Raw genomic sequence first — 20,487 nt, forward strand, 5'->3', positions numbered from 1 at the left:
TCTTCTGACAGTAAATTCTCCTGTTAGGATTTTGCAGGTTCTTGCAAATCTGCATTTGGCTATCCTCACTATCTATTTAACATTTATTTTAGCAGACTGAAGATTTCCTCATTATTACATTTGTATTTTTTTTCTGTAGGATGCTTAGGACTAATAAAATATCCCTTACATTTCTAGAACTAAACAGATGGGGCTGCCCTGAAAGTTATCCCTGCAGGTAAGGTCTTCCAAGGTGTTCAGTGTTCTCATGGCTCTTCCCTCCCACAATTTCAACCTGCATTTGGATTTACTGCCAGCAGGACCTGGCAATAGGGCTTGCAAGGGGATAAACCCCTGTCCTGTGTATTCCTGTAATTCCTGTATGTCCTGTAATTCCAGCATTCCTGCCTGGAATTAGGGCATCACATCAGCCCTGGACATTTTCCACACTCATGCTTTTAATCCTGCTGTCTCAGCTAGAATTCCCTACTGACAAACCACAAAACAGGAATGGAGAAGAAGAACAAGATCACTTATTAACATGCAGAAGTCATTAATGAGGATACAGATCAAATAGAATTTAGTGGAAGGGGAAAGTAAATTAAAACTGACACCAACAGATGTTTATGAACAACGGACAGAAAAGAGACTGTAAAGATTTCCTGTGTCTCACACAACATCAACAAGAGATGCACCAGAGAAATTAAACTGCAGCAACCAGAGGAAGGGATGATAGGGAATCTTTTTTTCCCAGAACACATAATTAATTTGTGATGCATCTGCCATGAATTACTACGAGGTCAAATTAGCAGGACTCAAAAACATTCAGCTGTTTCTATCAATAAGAATATCCAGAGACTTTTAACCATGAATAAAATGTAAGAGGGAATTTCTGTAAGTGTATTATCCTCTGAAAACACAGATAGTCAAGCACCACAAAACTATCATGTAAATAGGATTTTCTTGAAGAAAAAAGTGGACTGGAGGGTGTTCTGGTCTGTCTTTTAACTTAGGTATAAATTAACCTGAAAACAGATAAGGGAAGGTAAATGGTCATACTCAAAACATCAAAAGTCAAAGGCAATCCCCAGAGGCAATGCAAAAGGTCAAGATTATTCAAAATGGTTAAAGGTCATTCCAAAATGCAGGAAATTATCAGAAAGGTCAAAGGTTACTGAAAAGGTTGAGGGTCACTGAAATCTCAAATGTCACTAAAGATATAAAAAGTCACTAACACACTAACACATAAAGGCAAAATGCCAAGGACAGGTCAAAGGTCACACAAGGGTCTCTCACAATGTCAAAGGTCATCAAAAATTCAAGGATTAGCCTGAAATATAAAGTGGTCTAAATGATCATGGGCCACAGAAAAGTCAAAGGTCATCCTGACTGTGAATTTTTTTTCCTGAAAGTCAAAAGTCACCCCAAAATTCCAAAGGTGGAAGACCAACCAGATGTCAAAAGTCATCCCAAAAGATCAAAGTTCATCTCAACAGGCCAAAGGTCATCCTGAAATGTTGAAAATCACTCAAAGGATCAAATACTCCTCCTGAGGGTGAAAGATCAGTGAGAGGTCAAAAGCAATCCCAAAATTCAAATGTCACTGAAAGGTGAAAGGCCTGTTGCTCTCTGCCTTCCTAGAGACACTAGGGAGGGAAATGGGAGGGATGGAGTGACTTTGTGCCCCTGAACCAGCACCCTGTGCAAGGGCAAGCAATGATGCAAGGGGGGTGTGTGCCCACTGAGGTGTAATTACACAATTAATTGTAATTATTTACAAAAGATAAATATGCATCCTGTTCAAATATTCATAAAATTAAAAAACACAGAATGATACAAAGAAGGGACAGCAGGACAATTTCAGTATTTTGGGTAGTAACCAGCCCCTGAATTGACTATAAACCCTGTCCTTGTTACACATAGAGCCAGGTTTGGTACCTAAGAATTTGCCCATGCTTCTGGCAGTGCTGCTTGGTAATGAGGAAGAAAATATTTTACTTCAAAGACCCTTTGAAAGCCAGTAGCTTAAATATAATTGGGCTGGAAGTGCTCCCCTGCTTTTCCTTCATGAGGTGACCAGCTTTGTGAATAGTGAGAAAGCACAAATCCATTGCTGGCAATTACTCCAAACAGTTGTACCAACCAATTTATAGCCTGGGAGGCTTGTAAATTGTGTTCTGCCATTAACCTGGCTCAATTATTCAGAGCTGACATGTCAAGCTTTCAACCAGCTACAAAGGCAGCAGGGCCAGATGCTCTTTCTGAGAGAAAATTATAAAGGAGGGAAAAATGTGCTGTCATGTCACTCCATGTTGGCCAGACCTAAAGGAACATTCTTAAAGGAATAATCCAAAAATACTAAAAACCCCAGGGTTCTATGTTCTTCTAAAGGTCTGGTTTTATTCACAGGGACTTTAGTGGTGGAAATCAATTGTTCTGTCCTTCCAAAACCAGTTCTCACCTCTTGTACAGTGTTTTCAGTCCTCAGTTTCCAAACCTTGGCCAGATGCTGCTCCAGGGTGCACAGCCACTGCACTGGAGGGGAAGATGCTCCTCCAGTCACTCTGCCCAGGGAGCAGTTCTCAGCCTGAAGACAAAGGGCTGGGCACCCTCCTGTCCCCCTGGCTCTGTGTCCCACAGCCACCCCTCACCTTGCTTGGCAGTGTGGGTGGAGAGGATTTCAGGTTTGCTCCTGGCTGAGAGGGCCTCACACAGGAAAAGCCCTTCAGAAAACAAGACTTGGAGGAGATGCAGAAAACTGCAGTTTTCAAGGAGCACCAAGGGCATGGAGCTCCTGCTCCCTTGGTCTGAGGGTTTGGGGAACCAAGTGGGCTCAGGTCTCTTCTAATATTCCAGATGGGAACCAGATGACTCCTTTCTCCCACGACTTACTTTATCACCTTATTACATGATCTGTGTGTCTCTTTACATAATTCACAACTTTGTAAAATCCACCAGCCCATGGAGATGGAAAACAGCAAAGCAAAGATGTCACAGAGCTACAGGGGCACAGGGTGGAGCTTAATATTACATTTAATAGGACAACTCCTGCAGCAGTTTTTTCACACCTCTGCTACAGCATCCAGCATTTTCTGGCTCTGTGCTCAAGGCAGACTTCATTCACCCTGGTGAATGGAACCTTAATTTCTCTCAACCTCCCTGAAGTAGTTCCATGTTCATTCTGAGGCAAGGGAAGAACCTGATACTGGCTTTTGGAAAACAACTGAATTTGCTACATGCTAGGAATTTTTACACACAACATGTCAAAAGAAGTCAAAACACACCTGTCAACATTTTTAAATTCAAACCTAATTGTTATTTCTTCCAAGCCACACATTAACATGTCAGCACAAAAGTTTCCACTCTCCCTCTGTGGGCTCACACACAGCTACCCTATGACCAAGGAACAGCCCTGGCTCTTGGAGAAGCTCAAATCCACTGAGGCAAGGATGTGAAAACACAGCTGGGAGCAGCAGCTTCTGCTGCTGCAGTAAATCCCTTTCCCCTCCACGCATCTCTCTACCCTGAAAGTCTTTAGAGGTGAAATCATGAGTTTTCCTTCTCATTGCAGTTCTGTTTTGGCACTAAAAATCCTTCTTGAGGCAAGGACAGTTTGGCATATTTTCCTTGCCTGCCCATCAAGCTCTTAAAAAATTAAGTTATTAATCATCTGAGCATTCACCTCTGCTGCACTTGCTGACCAGAAACTCCCATAGGTGGTTATTTCAAATATGACTCTGCTTCTGTTGAAGACTTCTGAATTAAAAAAAAAAAAAAAAAAAAACAACTTGAATTATGGACAAATGCACCTTGTCATAATTACTGCCTAGCAGTGTATTTTTAAAGCAGTCAGCTGAGCTTCTAGTTTATATTTCAATAATTTGCTTACTTGGTAAAAAAAAAAAAAAAACCTAAAAAAAAAAAAAAAAAAAAAACAAAAAAAAAAAAAAAAAAAACAAAACCCTGACAAACCCCACATTCATCACATAGTTTATCTGAGGTCTCCTCTATAGCAAAGCATTGCTAGCAAGGAGGAAGAAAAGTTTGCAGCTAAGCTGTTTTGTAACAGATGTATGGATGGAAAAAGTTACTAACTGGGAGTGTTCTCTCCTTGCCAGTCTGCTGTTGCTATTAGTGCTGCTCTGTAGGGTGTAGCTTTCCTCTGGGGCTTCTGTGTTTGCTTTACGTGTTGCTTTCCTCTTCCTTTTGGTCAGGAGCCTTTTTACGACCTGGCAAAATAACACTGAGCAGCAGCACCAGATCTGCAGGACAGAAATGAGCCTCTGCCTCAAATATCCCCGAGACAAATGGAGGTGAGTAGGAACCAGCCTGGGCTGGGGAATTGCTGTTGGTTTGCTGTTCAGGAGTTATTAGCATTGTTTATGGGTTATTAGTATGTTGGATTTGTTTGGGGTTTTTCCCCCTATCTTGCTGCAATGCTGGGAATTTAACTAAAGTTAAATGGAAATAAAGTGGAGTTGTAATTGCTTCCAGGCCTTGGGTAGGGATTGCAGGGTTGGCTGGGGCAGAAATCCTTAGAGCAGGGTTTCCTGGGCCTTCCTGGCAGACACAAACACATTTCCCTCCTCCTTTTCCCTGGCCTGACAGAGTGTCTGTGTTTCTGATTCCCTGTGCACACCTGATGAGGCATTTACCCTGCTCCCATCACCTCCCTGTACCTCATATATAATGCAGAGGTTGTATTTGCTCAGCTGTGTTGAATCCTGCTGTAAAGCAGGGTGCAGAGGGCAGGTTCTGGATGCACAGTGAATCTCTGTAACTAATAAAATACAGCACCTGCCCTGCTGGAAGAGTGAGTGTGAAACCAGACTTGACAGGGTAAGTGATCCCAGTTCCTAATCCTGTAATGCTGGCACAGTTTGGTGGGACTGGCAGAAAAGTGGTGCTGAGAGCTAAGCTGGGCTTTGAGATAAATTAAAAATGGTGTCTTTACAGGAAAATTACTGTCTAGGGGTTTGATGACAGATCTTTTACTCACAGGGTGTCATGCCTGGCAGTGGGGTTGGTGAGAATGATTTTGTGTTGTACAAACAAGACTCCACATGAGTCAAAAATGGGCAATTAAAGGCTAAATATTCTTGACACTCCTTCTTTCTGTTTTCTAAGTTGTCTTTTAAGAATCTTGAAATTTATTAGGATAGATATATTTTTGTTTTTTTTTTTTTTTTCTGTACTGTTCAATGAGTATTTCTAATATCAAGCTTTTAGGTTATGTCAGTTTTGCATGCTCACCTATGGTATGTTGGTTTCCTACTGTTTTTTCATGGAGTTTGGAGCCAGGTTTCCTGACTCAGCTTCCAAAAAAGAAAACACTGTTATTTCCTGTTTGCTGATAATTCAATCTTATGTCTATTTAAAAGTTTTCTAGGAAAACACTGATAGCAAACAACTGCAGGTCAGAAACCACAGGGCTAGTTCATGTATGAAACAGAATGAGCAATTTTATATTCCTAAAATATTTGTTATAATATAGAATCAACAATTCTAATAATGTAGAAACAACCAACTTTTTTAGATTAGTTTCCTCTCCAGTTCACAGAGACCAGACTCTGCTCCCTCATGTTGAAAGCAGCAGAAAGCAGAGTTGTGTTTTGGTGCATGAGGGAACTTCTGAGGGGACACTAAAACTCAGCAAGGGTGTCAGAGAGAAACAACCTCGAACTGGGGATACAAAAATTATCTTTGTCTTGGTCTGTCCCATGCAGGCCCAACGTGTGACTGGGTGTTCATACAGTGCTCTGGCTTTATTCATCCCTTTCCATGGCAGAGTTCACTGCAGCTGGTGGCAGATTTTACATGTCCACACCAGAGCTCAGGGTATGATGCTCATGGCTTCATGGAAACTCTGAGTTTAGCTGCCTTTTTGTTGGCAAACCCAAGCCCACACAGCTGAGTCACTCCACACAAAGCAGCAGCTTTGAACATTTGCTTTTCCAAAGTACAATCTCCCTCTTTCAGGACACCTTTTGCAGCAGAACTTTGTTTTTCATGTGCTAGACTGAGACAACAACACAGGCAGCCACACACTTGGTGACAAGGGAACAGAGAGAAAATTCTGTGTCACAAACAAACCCAGAATTGAGGCTTGGATTGTGTTTAAAACCTTGAACCACAGGCACAGAGAAAAGAATTAAAAATAACCTGAATAGTTATTTTCACCACCTGATTTCATGTGAGGGAGTATTTCTACAGGCTTTTCAGTTTCTCTTTTTGGACAGCTTGAAATGCTGCCCACAGCCTGTGTAAAATCTGAAGGGGCAGGTTTTAGGCACATAGAAATAACCTATTGCAGTCATCAAAGTCACATCCAGGCACTCAAGGTGATGTAGGACCAGTCACCCCTTCTCTCCTGAGCTCTCAGCTGGAGCACACCTTGGATTTCTGCTGTGAGCAATTCAAACTCACCAGTCCCTCTGCTACTGGGTCATTCTAGCTGGCTATATATTAGTTATTTAGATTATTTTAATAATTATTCTACACTGAAAAAAAAAAAAAGAAAAAAAAAAAGAAGCACGTTAATTGCAGAATTGTAGAATTGTAGAACCCAGAGACTAAGAGAAATATCATACGAGGAGGAGTACACAAAATATCCACCTGTAAAACAAAAATATGCTGGGGAGTTAGTGGAGAGTGAAGAGAAAGAAACACCAGAGCAGCCAACTAGAAAAAAAAGGCCAGCATAAGTCTTGGTAGTCACAGGAAGATCAAAAATAAAATGAAATTGTTTGAAACCTCTCAGTTGGGATACATTTCAGAAGAACCACCTAGTCTGAAAGAAAGCTGTCAGAACAGCAAATTGAAGTCAGCAGGCAAATTTGAACAGAAGATGTCTTAAAAAGAGGTGAAAAATATTCCTATAAGTAATAACTGACATGTCAGAAAGTAAAGTACTTTTAAAAGAAAAACATTGAGAATGGGCAAAAACTGAATTTGAAAATCTTCTATCCAGTGTTTTACTACTTGCTGCTGGAGATCTGACAGCCATTTAAATTATTTCTCAAGCTCAATTAAAGAAAAAAAAAAAAAAAAAAAAAAAGAGGCTTGTTTTTCCATTCCATCAATTAGAGAAAAATCATCACATCATTTTATGTTGAGAGTTAGTTGATGGATGTCGTGTCATATATCACTGCCTCTGCATCTGACAGGAATCAAAGCAGACACTTTGAAAAGCAAGAGTCTTTGAACTGCTAATTATACTTAACAAAGAAAGTGTTTCACATGTTGCTTCTTAATGAAATTTCTGCTGTTACCTAAAAGGTTTTACTCCCATCTTATTTCTGGACAGCATGAAATTATGTTGAAGCTAACAGCAATCTATTTATTTCTGATTATACTGTGATGTTTAAAAAAGTGGGGGAAATATTCTGTGTTTCTTGCATAACCAAAAAGCTTCTGGAGATTCATTGTGAAATACTGGCAAAGGTAACCCTCTGGTAGATATGTTTCTCTTCTGGATATATGGTATTAAAGATATCTGTGAATGTTCTGAATGTGAGAATAGTATTTTAGCTCAATTTCTCTACCTCCAGGAATTTCTTCTTCCTCAGCTTTCTCTTTGGAGTCTTATTCTCAGAGTATAGTAAAATACCCCAACAAAAGCTACACCCAAATAAATCTCCTCAAACAAGAGCAGTTACCAAACAGGAGGATAATTTGTATGGAGAAAAAGGCAACAAGAGCTGGGGCAGTAAGTGCTGGCACTTACATTCCACCACATTTGCATTAGGTTCAAAAAAAGAAAAGCAAATGCATAAAGAAAACAAACAAACAAACAAAAAAAAAAATCAGCAAAACCCAAAGAAATAACAAACACCCAGATTGCAGCATAACCCCTCACAGCCTCAAATCTTTTGACTTACATCCTTCTCTAATCTTAAAGCTTTGGAAGTGATGCCAAAAAGTGAAACTCTGCAAGTCCTGGGTTAGGAAGCAAGAGGTGTATGTGTGTCTGCTCTGCTTTTATCTGCCAGAGAAGAGATTGTTTTGTATGGTCAGCACCAAGCCATATCTTTCAAACTGGGAGTCTTCAGTCTAGGAAAATACTGGAATGTGGGGCTATGAAGAAAGTCCCAGTAATGTAGAGAATGTAAAATGGCAAGTCAGGAATTGGTGCTAAAACCAGCAGTACCTGATGTGAATAATTAAGTTTTATACTGTTACTCTCCATCACTGTAATCATGGATTTTCCTGCTGTTAGCCAGACCAGAATTATTTTTAAAAATTATATGTTCTGATTTATATTCCATGAAGTGAAGAAGGGATTGCAAGATTTGTGCTAGCTCCTCAAACTGTAAAAGACAATGTAAGCTCAAGAGTGTCGATTCTCATTTTCCTTAAAACTGCTTTTAAAAAGCTTTGCCTTTATGGGTGGAATAAAAATGACAGGTCTGCTAACTACTTCAGAACTGCTCCTTTCCACTGCCAGTCTGTCCCACACGTTCCTGTGAAGTATGCAGTTTTGGAAAAATGCTTAAAACATATAAATAGTACAATTCAGTCAATTGCTCTTCATCAGTAAATAAGAGAATTCAGAGGCACTGTCACACAGCAGAGCCTGGGAGTAGCTCTCAATTGCCTCTTTGTGAAATCTCCCTCTGTTTCCTCACATCCATTCACAAAGATTCTTTTTTTTCACCCACTTACAGTCCCTACAAGTGTTTAGGAGCCCAGCTAATTTGACTGGGATTTAGATGTGGACATTAGATAACAGAAGCAATTTTAAAATCCATAATGTGCTGGCAGTATCCTGGAATGCTCCTGTGGCTCTGGCACTGACTGTGTGAGCTCTGAGATGGTGCCAGTTTGACAGCACTGCTGGGATGCTGGGCTGCAGGAAGCAGGTTTGGTGCCATTCCTGGGCAGAAGTCCCTGGATTTGAAGTGTGGAGAGGCTCACCATGGAACATGGAACTTCTCCTGGTGATACTGAGCTGGGGGGTGCCTTTTGCGGGGCACGTTTATGCACTCCATAAAAATGTGCTCGAGGATGAAAAGCAAAAGGAAAAGAAAGGATGAACAAAGAGTTAGCCCCATTTTGCCCTGGGAAGGCAAAGAGAGAGAGTAACCTCAATGAGATCACTACTGAGAGCTGCTCAGGAGGTGCCTCTTCCCTTCTGCTCCAACTAAGGTCCTAAAGGCAACTGCAGAAGGGCCTTAGACCAAAACCCCATCTAGCCAAAATTCACCTATGCACATCACCAGTAACAACCTCACAGGTAAATGTTAGCCTGTTCCTTCCAGTTTCCAGTCCTAGGATTTGCATGTCCCCAGTGTGATTCCTGAAAGCACTGGCAAACCACACAGTGCATGTTGTGCATCAGATTAACATCCCAGAGAGAAGCTGCTGGCTGGACAGTTGTGCTTTTCATGAAGCACATCTTTTACCTTATACCTAGTGGAGTGGTGAGTGATTTGGGAATTTTGGAAATGATTTTGGAAAACAGGTTAGGCCAAACAGAGGGAATTGGTGCAGGTAAAGCTGAACCTGCCACGGGGCAGCAGTTGGACCAGGTGACACCTGAGAGAATTCCCAGCCCTTCTTTTCTATGATTTCTCTATGTTAATGCTTCTGTCTCACTAACTAGACAGCTGGCCTTGTATTATCCAACAAATAAAACAAATTATGGGGTATGGCTTAGATGAGGCCAGTCTGGACTGCTTTACTTGCATTCACCAGCAGCCACGAGCTAACAGACTCCATGCATGGCCAGGTGCTGTCTGGGTTTTCAGACAGCTGGAAAGCTGAAATCTCTCCCTGTGCATGCAAACACTATCTACTCCACAGCTTTTATAGAAAACACCCAGCTGCCTACCCTAGTCTGTGACACTGCTTGTGAGGCACATATTCCTCCATTGCATTAGAATTCCTGTCACAATATTGACTTTTAAGTGAGGGAACAGACTTCATCTGTATGTTTGGAGGCAGAAGTTCTAAAAACTACTATAAAAAATGTCAGTTCCTGACCTTATCCTCCAGCTGAGCCCTGAGAACTTTGGTCTCTTTAGAGAGGCTGCTATCAGTGTGCTCAAACATGAGCCAGGTTAATGCAGTTAACCCTGAATTCCTGATGCTGTCCTGGCCTTGCCTGCCTGCAGGATAATGAACTCACCAGTTTCAGGTGTTGAGGCTGCTTGGAAATGATGCAGCACTGGTCTGTGTGCTGCTGGTAGCACTGAGGAAAGGAGCAAAGGGAGAGGGAACACCATCCATTCCATCTCACCCACTCTGGGTGGAATCAGGTCCCGCTGTCTCCAGTGCCAGCTCCCCTGCATCCTACTGCACTGCATTGACTGTGCTCAGCAGCTTTCTTAAGGGATTGAAAGCCCTGGATTTAGAGCGATCACAAAGCAAATAGACTTGAAAATAAGTGTATTTGAGCAAGAAGAACCAAGTCCTCATCTGGCAAGGAAACTTTCATCTCCCCACATCAGTCTTTCTCCAATGTTCACAGGGGAAATTTAAGATTTATCTGAGTCAGAATGCACCTGCCTTTTAGATCTTCCACTGCTGAGAAATATGTACAGTTGTTCCCATTATTTCAGAAGGGTTGGTTTGTTGGTAGATTTTAACATCACCCCCTGGTGTCTTCTAATTTATTTTTTTTTAAAGGCTCTTATTTTTGGAGCTTAGGAGTCATAATGAATAAAAACCTGTGAATGCAATTCATTTCAGATCCACGTGTTGAGTCATGGGTTCCTCTCCAGTATGTGCAGGAGTCAAATCTTGCCCTTGTAAGGGGATTGGCAGTAGCTTTGGAAATATCTGTCCTCTTTCCCAGTTTGCAATCATGTGCTGTGCTTCCAACTCAGTTTTTATATAAAAGCAAATAAACATTTTATCTGCAGCCATCAGATATTGTCTTAGTAACCACCCCTGTGTCTGTGTGCAGCTGCACAGGGTGGGAAAGGAGGCTCTGAAATTTGTTATGTGGTCTGAGTGTGTCTCACACTGCTCATATTCATGCTGCTGTTAGGAGATCCTTCTCTCTCTCTCTCTCATCTTTTACTCAACCCAAGCAAAGCCAAACAAGTGCTTCCCCCATCTCTGTCATCCATCACCTACCTACTCTTTTATCATACCTCTGCAGCACTTTCAAAATCAATGCTTACATTTTGTCAGTCATTATTGAACAGTTTTTCAGTGCTCTAAATCCCTTGATTTGGAGAATGCCCAAGCTAATGATGTGAACAGAACAAAACCATTTCAGGCACTGCTGGCTCAGCTCAGCTCTGTCCCTGAGCTCTTCCTCACTTTGAAGAAGAGCTCACTTTGCCTCTTGGATATTATTTCTGACCTTTGCCTCCTTTTACCTATTTGAAGTATATGTTTTTGCCATGCAACTGCTTGGGCAGTAGTGCCTCACAGAACCAGCCAGGGACTTCTTTGTGCTGTCCTGGGGGTAAATGTCACCCTCACAGCCTCATCAGCACACCAGACAGACACAAAGCTGCATTTCCCCCATGCATTAATTAATAAGGTGAAATTTATTACACATTTTGTCAAGCCATGAGTACAACAGCAATCTCAGGCAGCACAGCTCAGTCTTGATACTGATCCTAATCTAGAGGCAAAGCTGTGCTCAGGCAGGACAAGCTTTCAGGTTTTGATGGCTGCTTGTGTTTCCAGGTTTTGGTAAAGAAAAAGTGTTGAAAACCCATTTTATAATTTATAGATGATTTATAATCTACTTTTGTGGCTCCGGATAGGTCAGATCAACATGGGAGTGAATTTGCTGAGGGAAACAAGCTGCCCTTCTGAACAGCTGGAGGTTTAGCCATCCCCAGAGCAAAGTCCATCAAACCCAGAGAAGGCAAACTGCATGTGTGTCACTTTGATGGTCACACAGGAATGCCCTCTGGGCAGGAGAGAATTCATGGTGACTCTCTGAAGCCCCAAGTGCCTCATTTCTGATCTTCCTGTGGCAGTAGATTTCTTCTTCCATTTTCACTTTGTTCTCAAAGATTCACTCTTCATTTAAACCCTCTGAGGAAACTCCTTGCAAGATAGATGTACATTACCCTTGCAGGAGAAACAGAATCTCTGTCAGAAAAATAAATACTGAAATCTGTTTGGCAATGCCCCTCATGTAGAAATCTCTCTCTCATCTTCTTTAAATATTAGTTTAGAAACCAGCTTTCATTGATAGAAATTTAATTGCCACAATCCAGATAGAATGGAATATTTCTATAGTGATGCTCTAATGTTAATTTGCAAGAATGGGAGAACATTTGCCATCCTAACAAATTCCTTTTGTCCTTGGATGAAAGAGACAGCAAAGACAGTGCCTCTGGCTAAGTGGAGACATGAGATAGATATCCACAATGCTCTATATGGGAAGTCTGGTGTTGGAGATGTTAATAATTTTCAGTTTAATTCCTACAGAATTAAAACTAAAGCTTTATACTAATTTCCAAGCAGAAATCTGCTTGGAAGTAGCCTGACTTGGTGCTTTGAAAGGTGCCAGAGATTACCTCTTCATAATGACCTTGGAGATGTGGATCCAAATAATGATGTCTGGGTGTTTATATGAATGGTTCTTCTCACAGCTGCCCATCACAGCTAATTTTGCCAAATGCACATGAAATTTATAAAACCAGAAACATCTTTTACTTATTCTGAGTCTGTCCATGAAAATGGATGAGCCCTAAACCCTAAATCCAGCAGTCTAATGTAAGACTTAAGAGCCACCATGTGAGGGACAAGATTTGGTGGACATTGATCTTAACTACAATTAAACTCAGTGCAAACCCATGTGCTGATGATAATGATAACACCAACCAGCCTAAACACTATTTCTACATCACCCTCCTCCTTTTCTAAAGCAGTGGTTTAGGGCTCAATCTGTGGGTGTAAAAAGATTTAGTTTAATTTATCAGACTTGATACAGGTGCAGGGCACAGCCACTGTGATTCCCATCCCTTACCTGGGGTTTATCCCTGTTCAATCCAGCCCTAACTGGTGTGTGTGAAGATGACAAAGACTGTCCCATGTCACACAGGGACCAGACCCACCAGAACACACTGAACTAGAGGTGCTTGGGCAGAGCTGTATCAACCCTTGGCTGCCAGGAGGAAGGTGAAATCAGGAAAAAGATTGTATAGACCAGTACAGAGTTCAAGAATTGAGTTTGTCTGCAGAGCATGGTGAGCCAGGCTGCTCAGTGGGATGCTGGGTGCATCACTCAGCTCTGCCAAGGCTCCTTCTGCACCTTGGCTTGTAGGACCAAACAAGTTCTCCTCTGCCTGGGAACCCAGAGCCCAGCAAGCACATCCAGGCCACAGTGAGAAAGCAGCACCTGCCAATGTATCTGCAAGGACTGTTGTGAGTTCTGCACAAATATTATCTGTGGGGAGCAAAAAGAGATTAGCATGTAGCCACTGGCTCTGGGTAGAGTCACCTTCAGAGCAGTCAGGCACTGTGCTGCTTAATCTGCCTGCATTTCCAGAGCACTGATCACTATGTATCTTTGCATCGTGGCCATCCATCACACCACCAGATTCTCATCTAAATACTGCCAGCAGCACTGTGAGCAGCAACATTCCCTCCTTCTCCCTCTGCATCTTATTATGGAAGTCGCTGCTGGCAAAGGAAAGGAAAGTGGCTGTGTCCACAGTGGCATTAGCAGAACTGTCAGCTTAATCAGGGCTGATCCTTTCCCCCTCATCCATGCTTCTCTGCCCCTGGTCTCCTTTTTGGGGCAGCAGAAAATCCATACAAATTCAGCAATGAGCACAGCCATCCAGAGCTCCTGTTCATGTTCCATGGAACCCTTGGTACCCTGACTGTCTCCAGCCACCCAAAGCCCCAGGCAGCACTGCAGCACTAGCAGGTAACTGCATTTCAGGAGGAGCAACTCCATCTGGGCAATAGTCCCTCCAGCTGTGGAGAGCTGCTTGTTAAACATCTCTAGATTGCACAGTAATATGAACTTAATCACCTCCTGCCTCAATTTTCAGATCTCATTGAAAACCATACCTTGTCTTCCTCTGCAGTACTGCTTCATTTCCCCTTCCACTGAGCTATTATTTAATTCACTGGCAGTAGCTGGCACTGACTGGAGCACAGTTCAGAGGATTGACCTGGGGCCACAGCCCAGGGCTGAACAGAACTGAAAGCCTGGACAAAGCACTGTGCCCCTGTTTCCTCATCTTTGACATAAGAGTAATGTTTCTGCTGCCAAGGGATGCTGGAATAATTATGCTTCAGGAATATTCAATGCTAAACACTTCTGCCAGTCTATTTATCATGTTTATAGAGTAATGGCTTTCAGGAATAAGAGATTAGAGAATATCCCTGTAGTTGCAGAGTTGGGCCTGATTCCTGGCTCTTAGGAAACAGGAGAAACCTTAGGCAAGGTTTGGGCTTCAAACTTCCCCCTTTAGGATGGAAAATACAACCTTTCCCTCTATGGAAGATAAATAATTCCTATTTGTGAGTTTTCAAACAGAACAGTGACTGTCAGTTTTTAAGTGAATTATCACCTGTACAGTTCCAGTATGGATTCAGTCTATAAATAAAGGGCAAGAAGGAATAACTGCAGTTGGGAGAGGATTTGCAGCACCTGGTCAATGTCTGATTCTTGTATTTAATGAAACCTTGCACACCAGGATTAATTCAAGGAGGGAAATGTCTCTCACAGCCAATGCTGACTTCAATAGTCATTCATGACATTGAGCAAGACAGCTATTACTTGTATCCCTTCCACAGAAAATCAGAAGCACAACATCAAACCCAATAGCTGCTGAAAAACCAGACAAAGCTGCTCAGTCTGTAAAACCAAGGGCCATGCTTTGTGAATTTCCCTTTGGCACAGTTTCCAGACAAGCCCCTCTGCCACAGCTCCAAGAGTTAAAGACATGCCACAGCTGATCTCCCATGGATGTTTTGAAGGAGAAGCCCAGCAGATGTGACGAATGCCAAGTGGTGTGAGCAAACAGAGCCCATCCTGCTGCCTGCCAGTGCCCAGCCCTCCTGCAGCCCTGCAGCTGCTCCAGCTGCAGTGAAACTCCAGGGCAGGTGCTCTCCCTGCTCCTGCCCCTGTTCCCTGAGGAAACACTCAGCTCCTCTGCTGCTCCTTAAGCAGTCAATGGACTCCATGCAGCATCTGCAGGGCCCCTCATTTGAGCAGTTCCCCCTGTGGCACACGTGTGCTCTGGCCTTATGGCCAGTGCTGGCCAGCAGGTGCAAACCAAATGCTGTGGAGTTGCACTGACACACACCAGCTGGCCACTTGCCCTTATCAATTTTCACAGGTTTGATAAAATACACACTCAATTTATTAGCATCAGTGAAGTTACTGCCAGAGCTGGTCTCTGCAGAGCAGTGTCTTGGCTTGCACAGGACATGCTTTATTTGCAATTATGCAACTTCCTCATGGAATATATTTTCTTTTAGCCCTTTTCATCTTCTCTCTAGACAAATATTTTAGATGTAGATTACAGAAAGCTTTTTCTTTTTCCCCAAAAGGTTAAGAAAAGCTGCAGGGGCAAGAATGCTCATTTGAGGATACCAGTAGATGTTGGAAAGGAAAACTTTGGATAGCACAAAGTGTACCTTGGTAACCTTGGTTAACCTTGTTAACCTCTGGTTCAAGGAGAGAAGGAGGGGTCACTGAGTAAAAACTGCCTGTCCTTCCCCTTTCCCCTCCTGCTGGGAAGGTGAGTGATCAGAAGGATCCCCAGAAATCATTTCTGGTGGTCTCCTTGTTCTCACAGAACTGGTGGGTCTGATGCAGACGGTAGGAATGGTCCGTTCTGCTTTGACCCCAAATCCTCTGGGGCACTGGGAGAACTCTGGGTCACGCTGTGCCACAGCCCTGCAGTGTTCTGGGTGCTCCCTGGGGCTGCAGCCCCTCTCCTCAGCCCCTCTGTGCAGACCCCCCTGGGCAGGGCTGTCCCTGGAATCCACCTCTAGGTGCTGCTGTACTACCAGCTATGGATTTCCCGGCAGGAAAAACGGGAAAGGACGGCACCAACAACTTCGTGTTGCAGGAGGAAACTGCAGCAGCTCCGAATCACCAAAATGTGCCTTTTTGAAAAGCATCTTGTCAATTCTTGCACAAAGCAGCACAGCTTTCCCTCCCCATCCCCTGCAGGGATTGCAGCAGAGGGGATGAGCCTGAGCATCACCTTCTGCATCATATTTTGACAGAGGGACAGCTCTAGTTTAGCTTTTCACACAAAGGAAAAAGAAGAGGTTAAACTGAGCTAGTGGCATTTCCAGGATAGGAGTTAGCCCTGCCAGGTCAAGAGCAAGGACACAAGAGATTTGTCACAGACAGCAGCAATGCACACAGGGCTGGTTCTGGAGAGGGAGGTTTAAGGCTTCAGGCATTAGCAAATTAGCATTTTGCCTAATGAGATATTGATCACTATCACAAAGCATGTCATGGCCACCGTAAGCTTACCACGGTGTGATGGACAATTAGAACATGTACCAGAAAGCACATTCATCCCTTCTCCTCCAGGAACTTTACTCAGACATTTAGCCAATCTGCAAGTCCTATCCTGCTGTTTCCTAAATGAGTGACAAATATTCCCTTGTTTCCCAAGGGCAGCCTCAGTTTTCCCCTTTACTGCCACACAATGGTTTTCACCTTGCATTAAGGTAAGGTGTTTCTCCTTTCCTGATGCCCCAACCTACACAAATTTAAGGTGCTCCATACCCAGCTGATCCCATCCCAGCTGTGACAATTGAGGAGGAGGATTTTCTCCCCACCATCCAGAGATGCTGTACTAACTGTTTTCCTGTGTGAGTCCCATGCTCTGCAGGATTTAGCATGAGTTCTTTGTGACCACCCCACAACTAGCATTACCTCTGTGTACCTGGGTAATGACAACTGTCAAAGTTCACATTGCATCCCTGATAGCACATGTAGACTTATGTAAGTGGTTTATTCTTATATGTACTGCAGAGAGAAAGAAGCAAGAAGGCTGTGCCTGTTTACCCTGGTTCAGCTGGTCTGCAGGACCTTTCTGAAAATGCCCTCAGGACACTGTATTTCCTCTGAAATCTTAATCTCAGATTAGGGCAGGGATGGGGCATGATCAGGCACAAACCTTGGAGAGCAGCTCTTTAATTTTTCTGGGAACTCTCCTTTCAACAGATGCATTTAATGCCTAATGTGATCTCTGGTGGTCTTTGCATGCTGAATGTGAGAGTTGTGTGATGCTGCTTGTAGGATGGGAAGGTCTCAGGCACTCCATGAGAATCAGTTGGGTGGCAGAGAGCTGTGTTGGGGTGCAGTGATGGGAGCAACAGCAGGTGCTCTTCTGGAGCACAGTCCAGCACAGGTGATCCTGAGACACAGGAGGCAATACCTCAGGGGAGGAAAAGTTTTTTTAACCTTGGGATGTTCAGCTCTTGCCAGTTCAGCACATAGAAATCAGTGCCTGGCAGGAATCACAGACCCAGCTGCAGCAGTGTCCAGGCAGTCCAGCAGGAATATTGATCTGTGGGCAAGAGGTCCTGGCCAGACACAGACAACAGCTCTGCATGGAGATGAACCTGTGAAAGAATAGCCCCTACCCACTGCTCTGCCTGGCCAAACCATGCCCCAAATGAGGAATGGTGCTTGGGAAGCAGCAGGAGCCAGAGGTACCTTACAGGCTGCACCACAGGCTGTGCCACCTCCTGACAGAGCTCTGGAGGGATTCCCTGCACCTGCTGGAGAGCCCGGATCTCTGCTTGTCCTTTCTCTAAGGAATGACAACGTTTGCTCTGAGCCACTCAGAGCTGTGATGGAAGCTGGGCCCTGGGAGGGGGTACCTGGCATCTCCTGGTGCCTGAGCTCAGCACAGTTTGGGAGCTGGCCCTGCTGCTCTCAGCCCTGATGCCCCATGACCCTCACTCTGCAGCCTGAGCCTTCAGTGCTGTTCAGCTCCCCCAAAGGAGCATTCTGCAGCACTTTCCCTGCAGCCTAATCCAGAGCCATGCTGCCCTGCCTTTGCCAGCCCCCTCATTCCTGTGCAGCTTCACACAGCCTGCAAACTTCTCCTCTGTGTGAACACACAGCCTGCAGGCAAAACTGTCAAAGCAAAGTGCAGCTTCCTGGTGCTAAGCAGGGAAAAGGCATCTGGGGAATCCAGACCTGATGCCAAAGGTCTTAGTGCAGAGACATTAATGCCCCCCACAATATTCTGCTGTCCCTAGATGGGCACTGCTGCCCTGGCTGACCCAGCTGCTGACTCTGCCAGGCATGAAGCCCCTCCTGATGAATAGAGAGACAGGCTTTCCAAATATTATGTTGTGTAGAATCAATCTTGACTTCTCACCTATCAGCCAAATCCTCCCTGTGTGTACACAGACATACCACAGCTTCTTTGCATTCAAAGCTGGAATGTTATTTCTATTTTTTATGGTATTTGTTGATACTGCTGCAGGTGTTTGGGGGTTGAGTGAAGAGGAGAGGAGGCAGTTTATGCTTTTCAGTACTGGAGTAGGATATGTCTGTGGGCATGCTCTGCATCTAAGGCAGTGTTACTGATATCAGGGAGGTTTTTCCTGGACAAACCCTGTCTTAAGCACTACAGGCATTATCTCTTGCTCTGTCTTGCAGTACCTCCTGTAATTAGCTTTTACATTAGAACTCAGAGTCCATTTTCTGTGTCAGACAATGCCTCAGCAAATTTTAGCTAAAGATTGAGGATTGGTATCTGTGGGAACTGAGCCAGAATTTGCAGCAGAAACACAGGTTCTATTTTTCACTGAATTATATCTTAGCAAATGTCAGCGGGTGTGATAATTACTTGCTGGATGAAATATGCTTTTTTTAATCATGTCATTTGTTCCAAAACACTGTTTCTGGTATTTTCTCCAAGGGTTGGTTATTAATGACACCTCACAAGCTGAGAAACTGGGACTTTTCCCTCCCAGCCTTTAACAGGAGGGAAGGGCTGTGTTTGGGGTCACTAACTCAGACTCACTGCAAGCTTCCCCAAAATACAATTACCTGCTTTCACTGCAGCAGATGCTAGTCCAAAACCTCCTGTGATTCTGTGTTACTTGTGGCCCACAGTGCAATCAGGGGAAGGGCTGAACAAGCCCAGGCTGTTGAGCAAACCCAGCCTGTGCTCCTCAGTGCTGCTGGCATCCCAGACCTCACACTGTGACCTGGTGGGAGCCAGCAAGGCAGAACCTGCTCTCAGCTGAGTGCAGCTTCCCTGGAGCTGGACAACACTCCAGTCAGAAGAACAATCACTGCTAAATGGATGCAGGTCAGCTTTCTCACTGCTTTCTCTCAGGCAGGACACTCAGGGATTTGTCCTAGGCTGGGAGCAGTTTCTCTGCCCAGGGTGGACAGGCAGTTTCCTTTATCAGGAGTCCCCTCATGTCACACATGTCACAGCTGTCTTTCTGGCCCCTCTGTGTTCTGCATTCTTGTATCAGCTTTACTTTTTATTGACTTGATCCTTAAAATCCTTCTCAGCATAAAAATCTAACAGTTGCCACTGTGACAGGGTGACATCTGTGTCCATCCCAGTCAGAGGCAGCTGAACCCTGCTTTAATTTCTTCCTACCCCACTCTTTTCTCCTCTCTACAACTGAGTGTAGGCTCACACAAAGAGGTTCAGTTCAGAAGAACAAAGGGAAAAAGATCAAATACACATCAGTAGTTTTTACTGTAGGTGAGGCATATATTCATATGACAAATGGCTCAATTTCTGAAAGCAGAGACTACATTCAACACGGGGGGAAATCTTCCCTGTGGACATGTAAGAGGCTGGGTACCCACCACAGACATTTTAAGCTCTCAGAGCCTGTCAGGGTCTAGCATTAACTGTGCTTGTTGGCCCAGTCTCTGAACACTGATATAAAACAGATGATGTGCCACCTCTCAGTCACAGATATTTTCTGTCAAATGCCTGAGATCCAAACATATGTAATATGGGGGCTGATTATATTTCAGCATGTTTTCTAACAAATTATTTTTTAGAAATGAAGCACTAAACAAATGAGAATTATAACAAAACAAGACAACAGTGATAATGCCATTGTATGTGTCTGGAGTAATGATGGGGCTAGATCAGATAATGAAGGTGTAAAATGGATAAACATTGGCATCTCTAATACCCATCATAAATTCTAGAACATTGAAAAACTGCATGATATCAACAAATAAACAGTTCATAACACTAACAATAACAACCTCATAGAAAAAGCAATATTTAGAATGCTAGTCATTGAAGGAAAGTGTTCCAAAATGCAGAAACCACTACAGGACCACATAAAATGGATATTTGCAGCATGAAAAATAATCAAAGCAATTCTCCTTCTATTCCTCAGCTTCTTGGCTTATGCTGGTATCTCACAAAGCACCTTTTGCTCTTTTGGTTTCATCCTCACACGTGCAGTGGGGTGACAACTGCTAAAGATAAGAGTGACACTAATTCCTATGGCCTTGGCATTAGCAAATTCTCTGCAGATCCCTCTGTCTGACAGGCAGGAAACTTTGTTATAACAAAATATGCTGCCTAAAAGTGTTTATAA

General features: G+C 43.5%; 1 protein-coding gene across 4 annotated transcripts in view; it reads left to right on the top strand.

The window, feature by feature from the left end:
* The first annotated feature begins 4,087 nt into the window (after window positions 1-4,087).
* Window positions 4,088-20,487, top strand: part of LOC130256778 (calcium-activated potassium channel subunit beta-2) — a 128,876-nt gene continuing 112,476 nt past the window's right edge. For 3 of the 4 annotated variants that reach the window (XM_056498749.1, XM_056498751.1, XM_056498752.1), the window contains exon 1: window positions 4,088-4,292. In XM_056498749.1, the coding sequence (XP_056354724.1) occupies window positions 4,255-4,292 (38 nt within the window). In that variant the 5' untranslated portion in view covers window positions 4,088-4,254. The remainder of the gene's footprint in view (window positions 4,293-20,487) is intronic. The other variant, XM_056498748.1, reaches the window with a different exon arrangement.

The sequence above is a fragment of the Oenanthe melanoleuca genome, chromosome 9 (assembly GCF_029582105.1).
Source record: "Oenanthe melanoleuca isolate GR-GAL-2019-014 chromosome 9, OMel1.0, whole genome shotgun sequence".
In the NCBI taxonomy this organism is placed as follows: Eukaryota; Metazoa; Chordata; class Aves; order Passeriformes; family Muscicapidae; genus Oenanthe; species Oenanthe melanoleuca.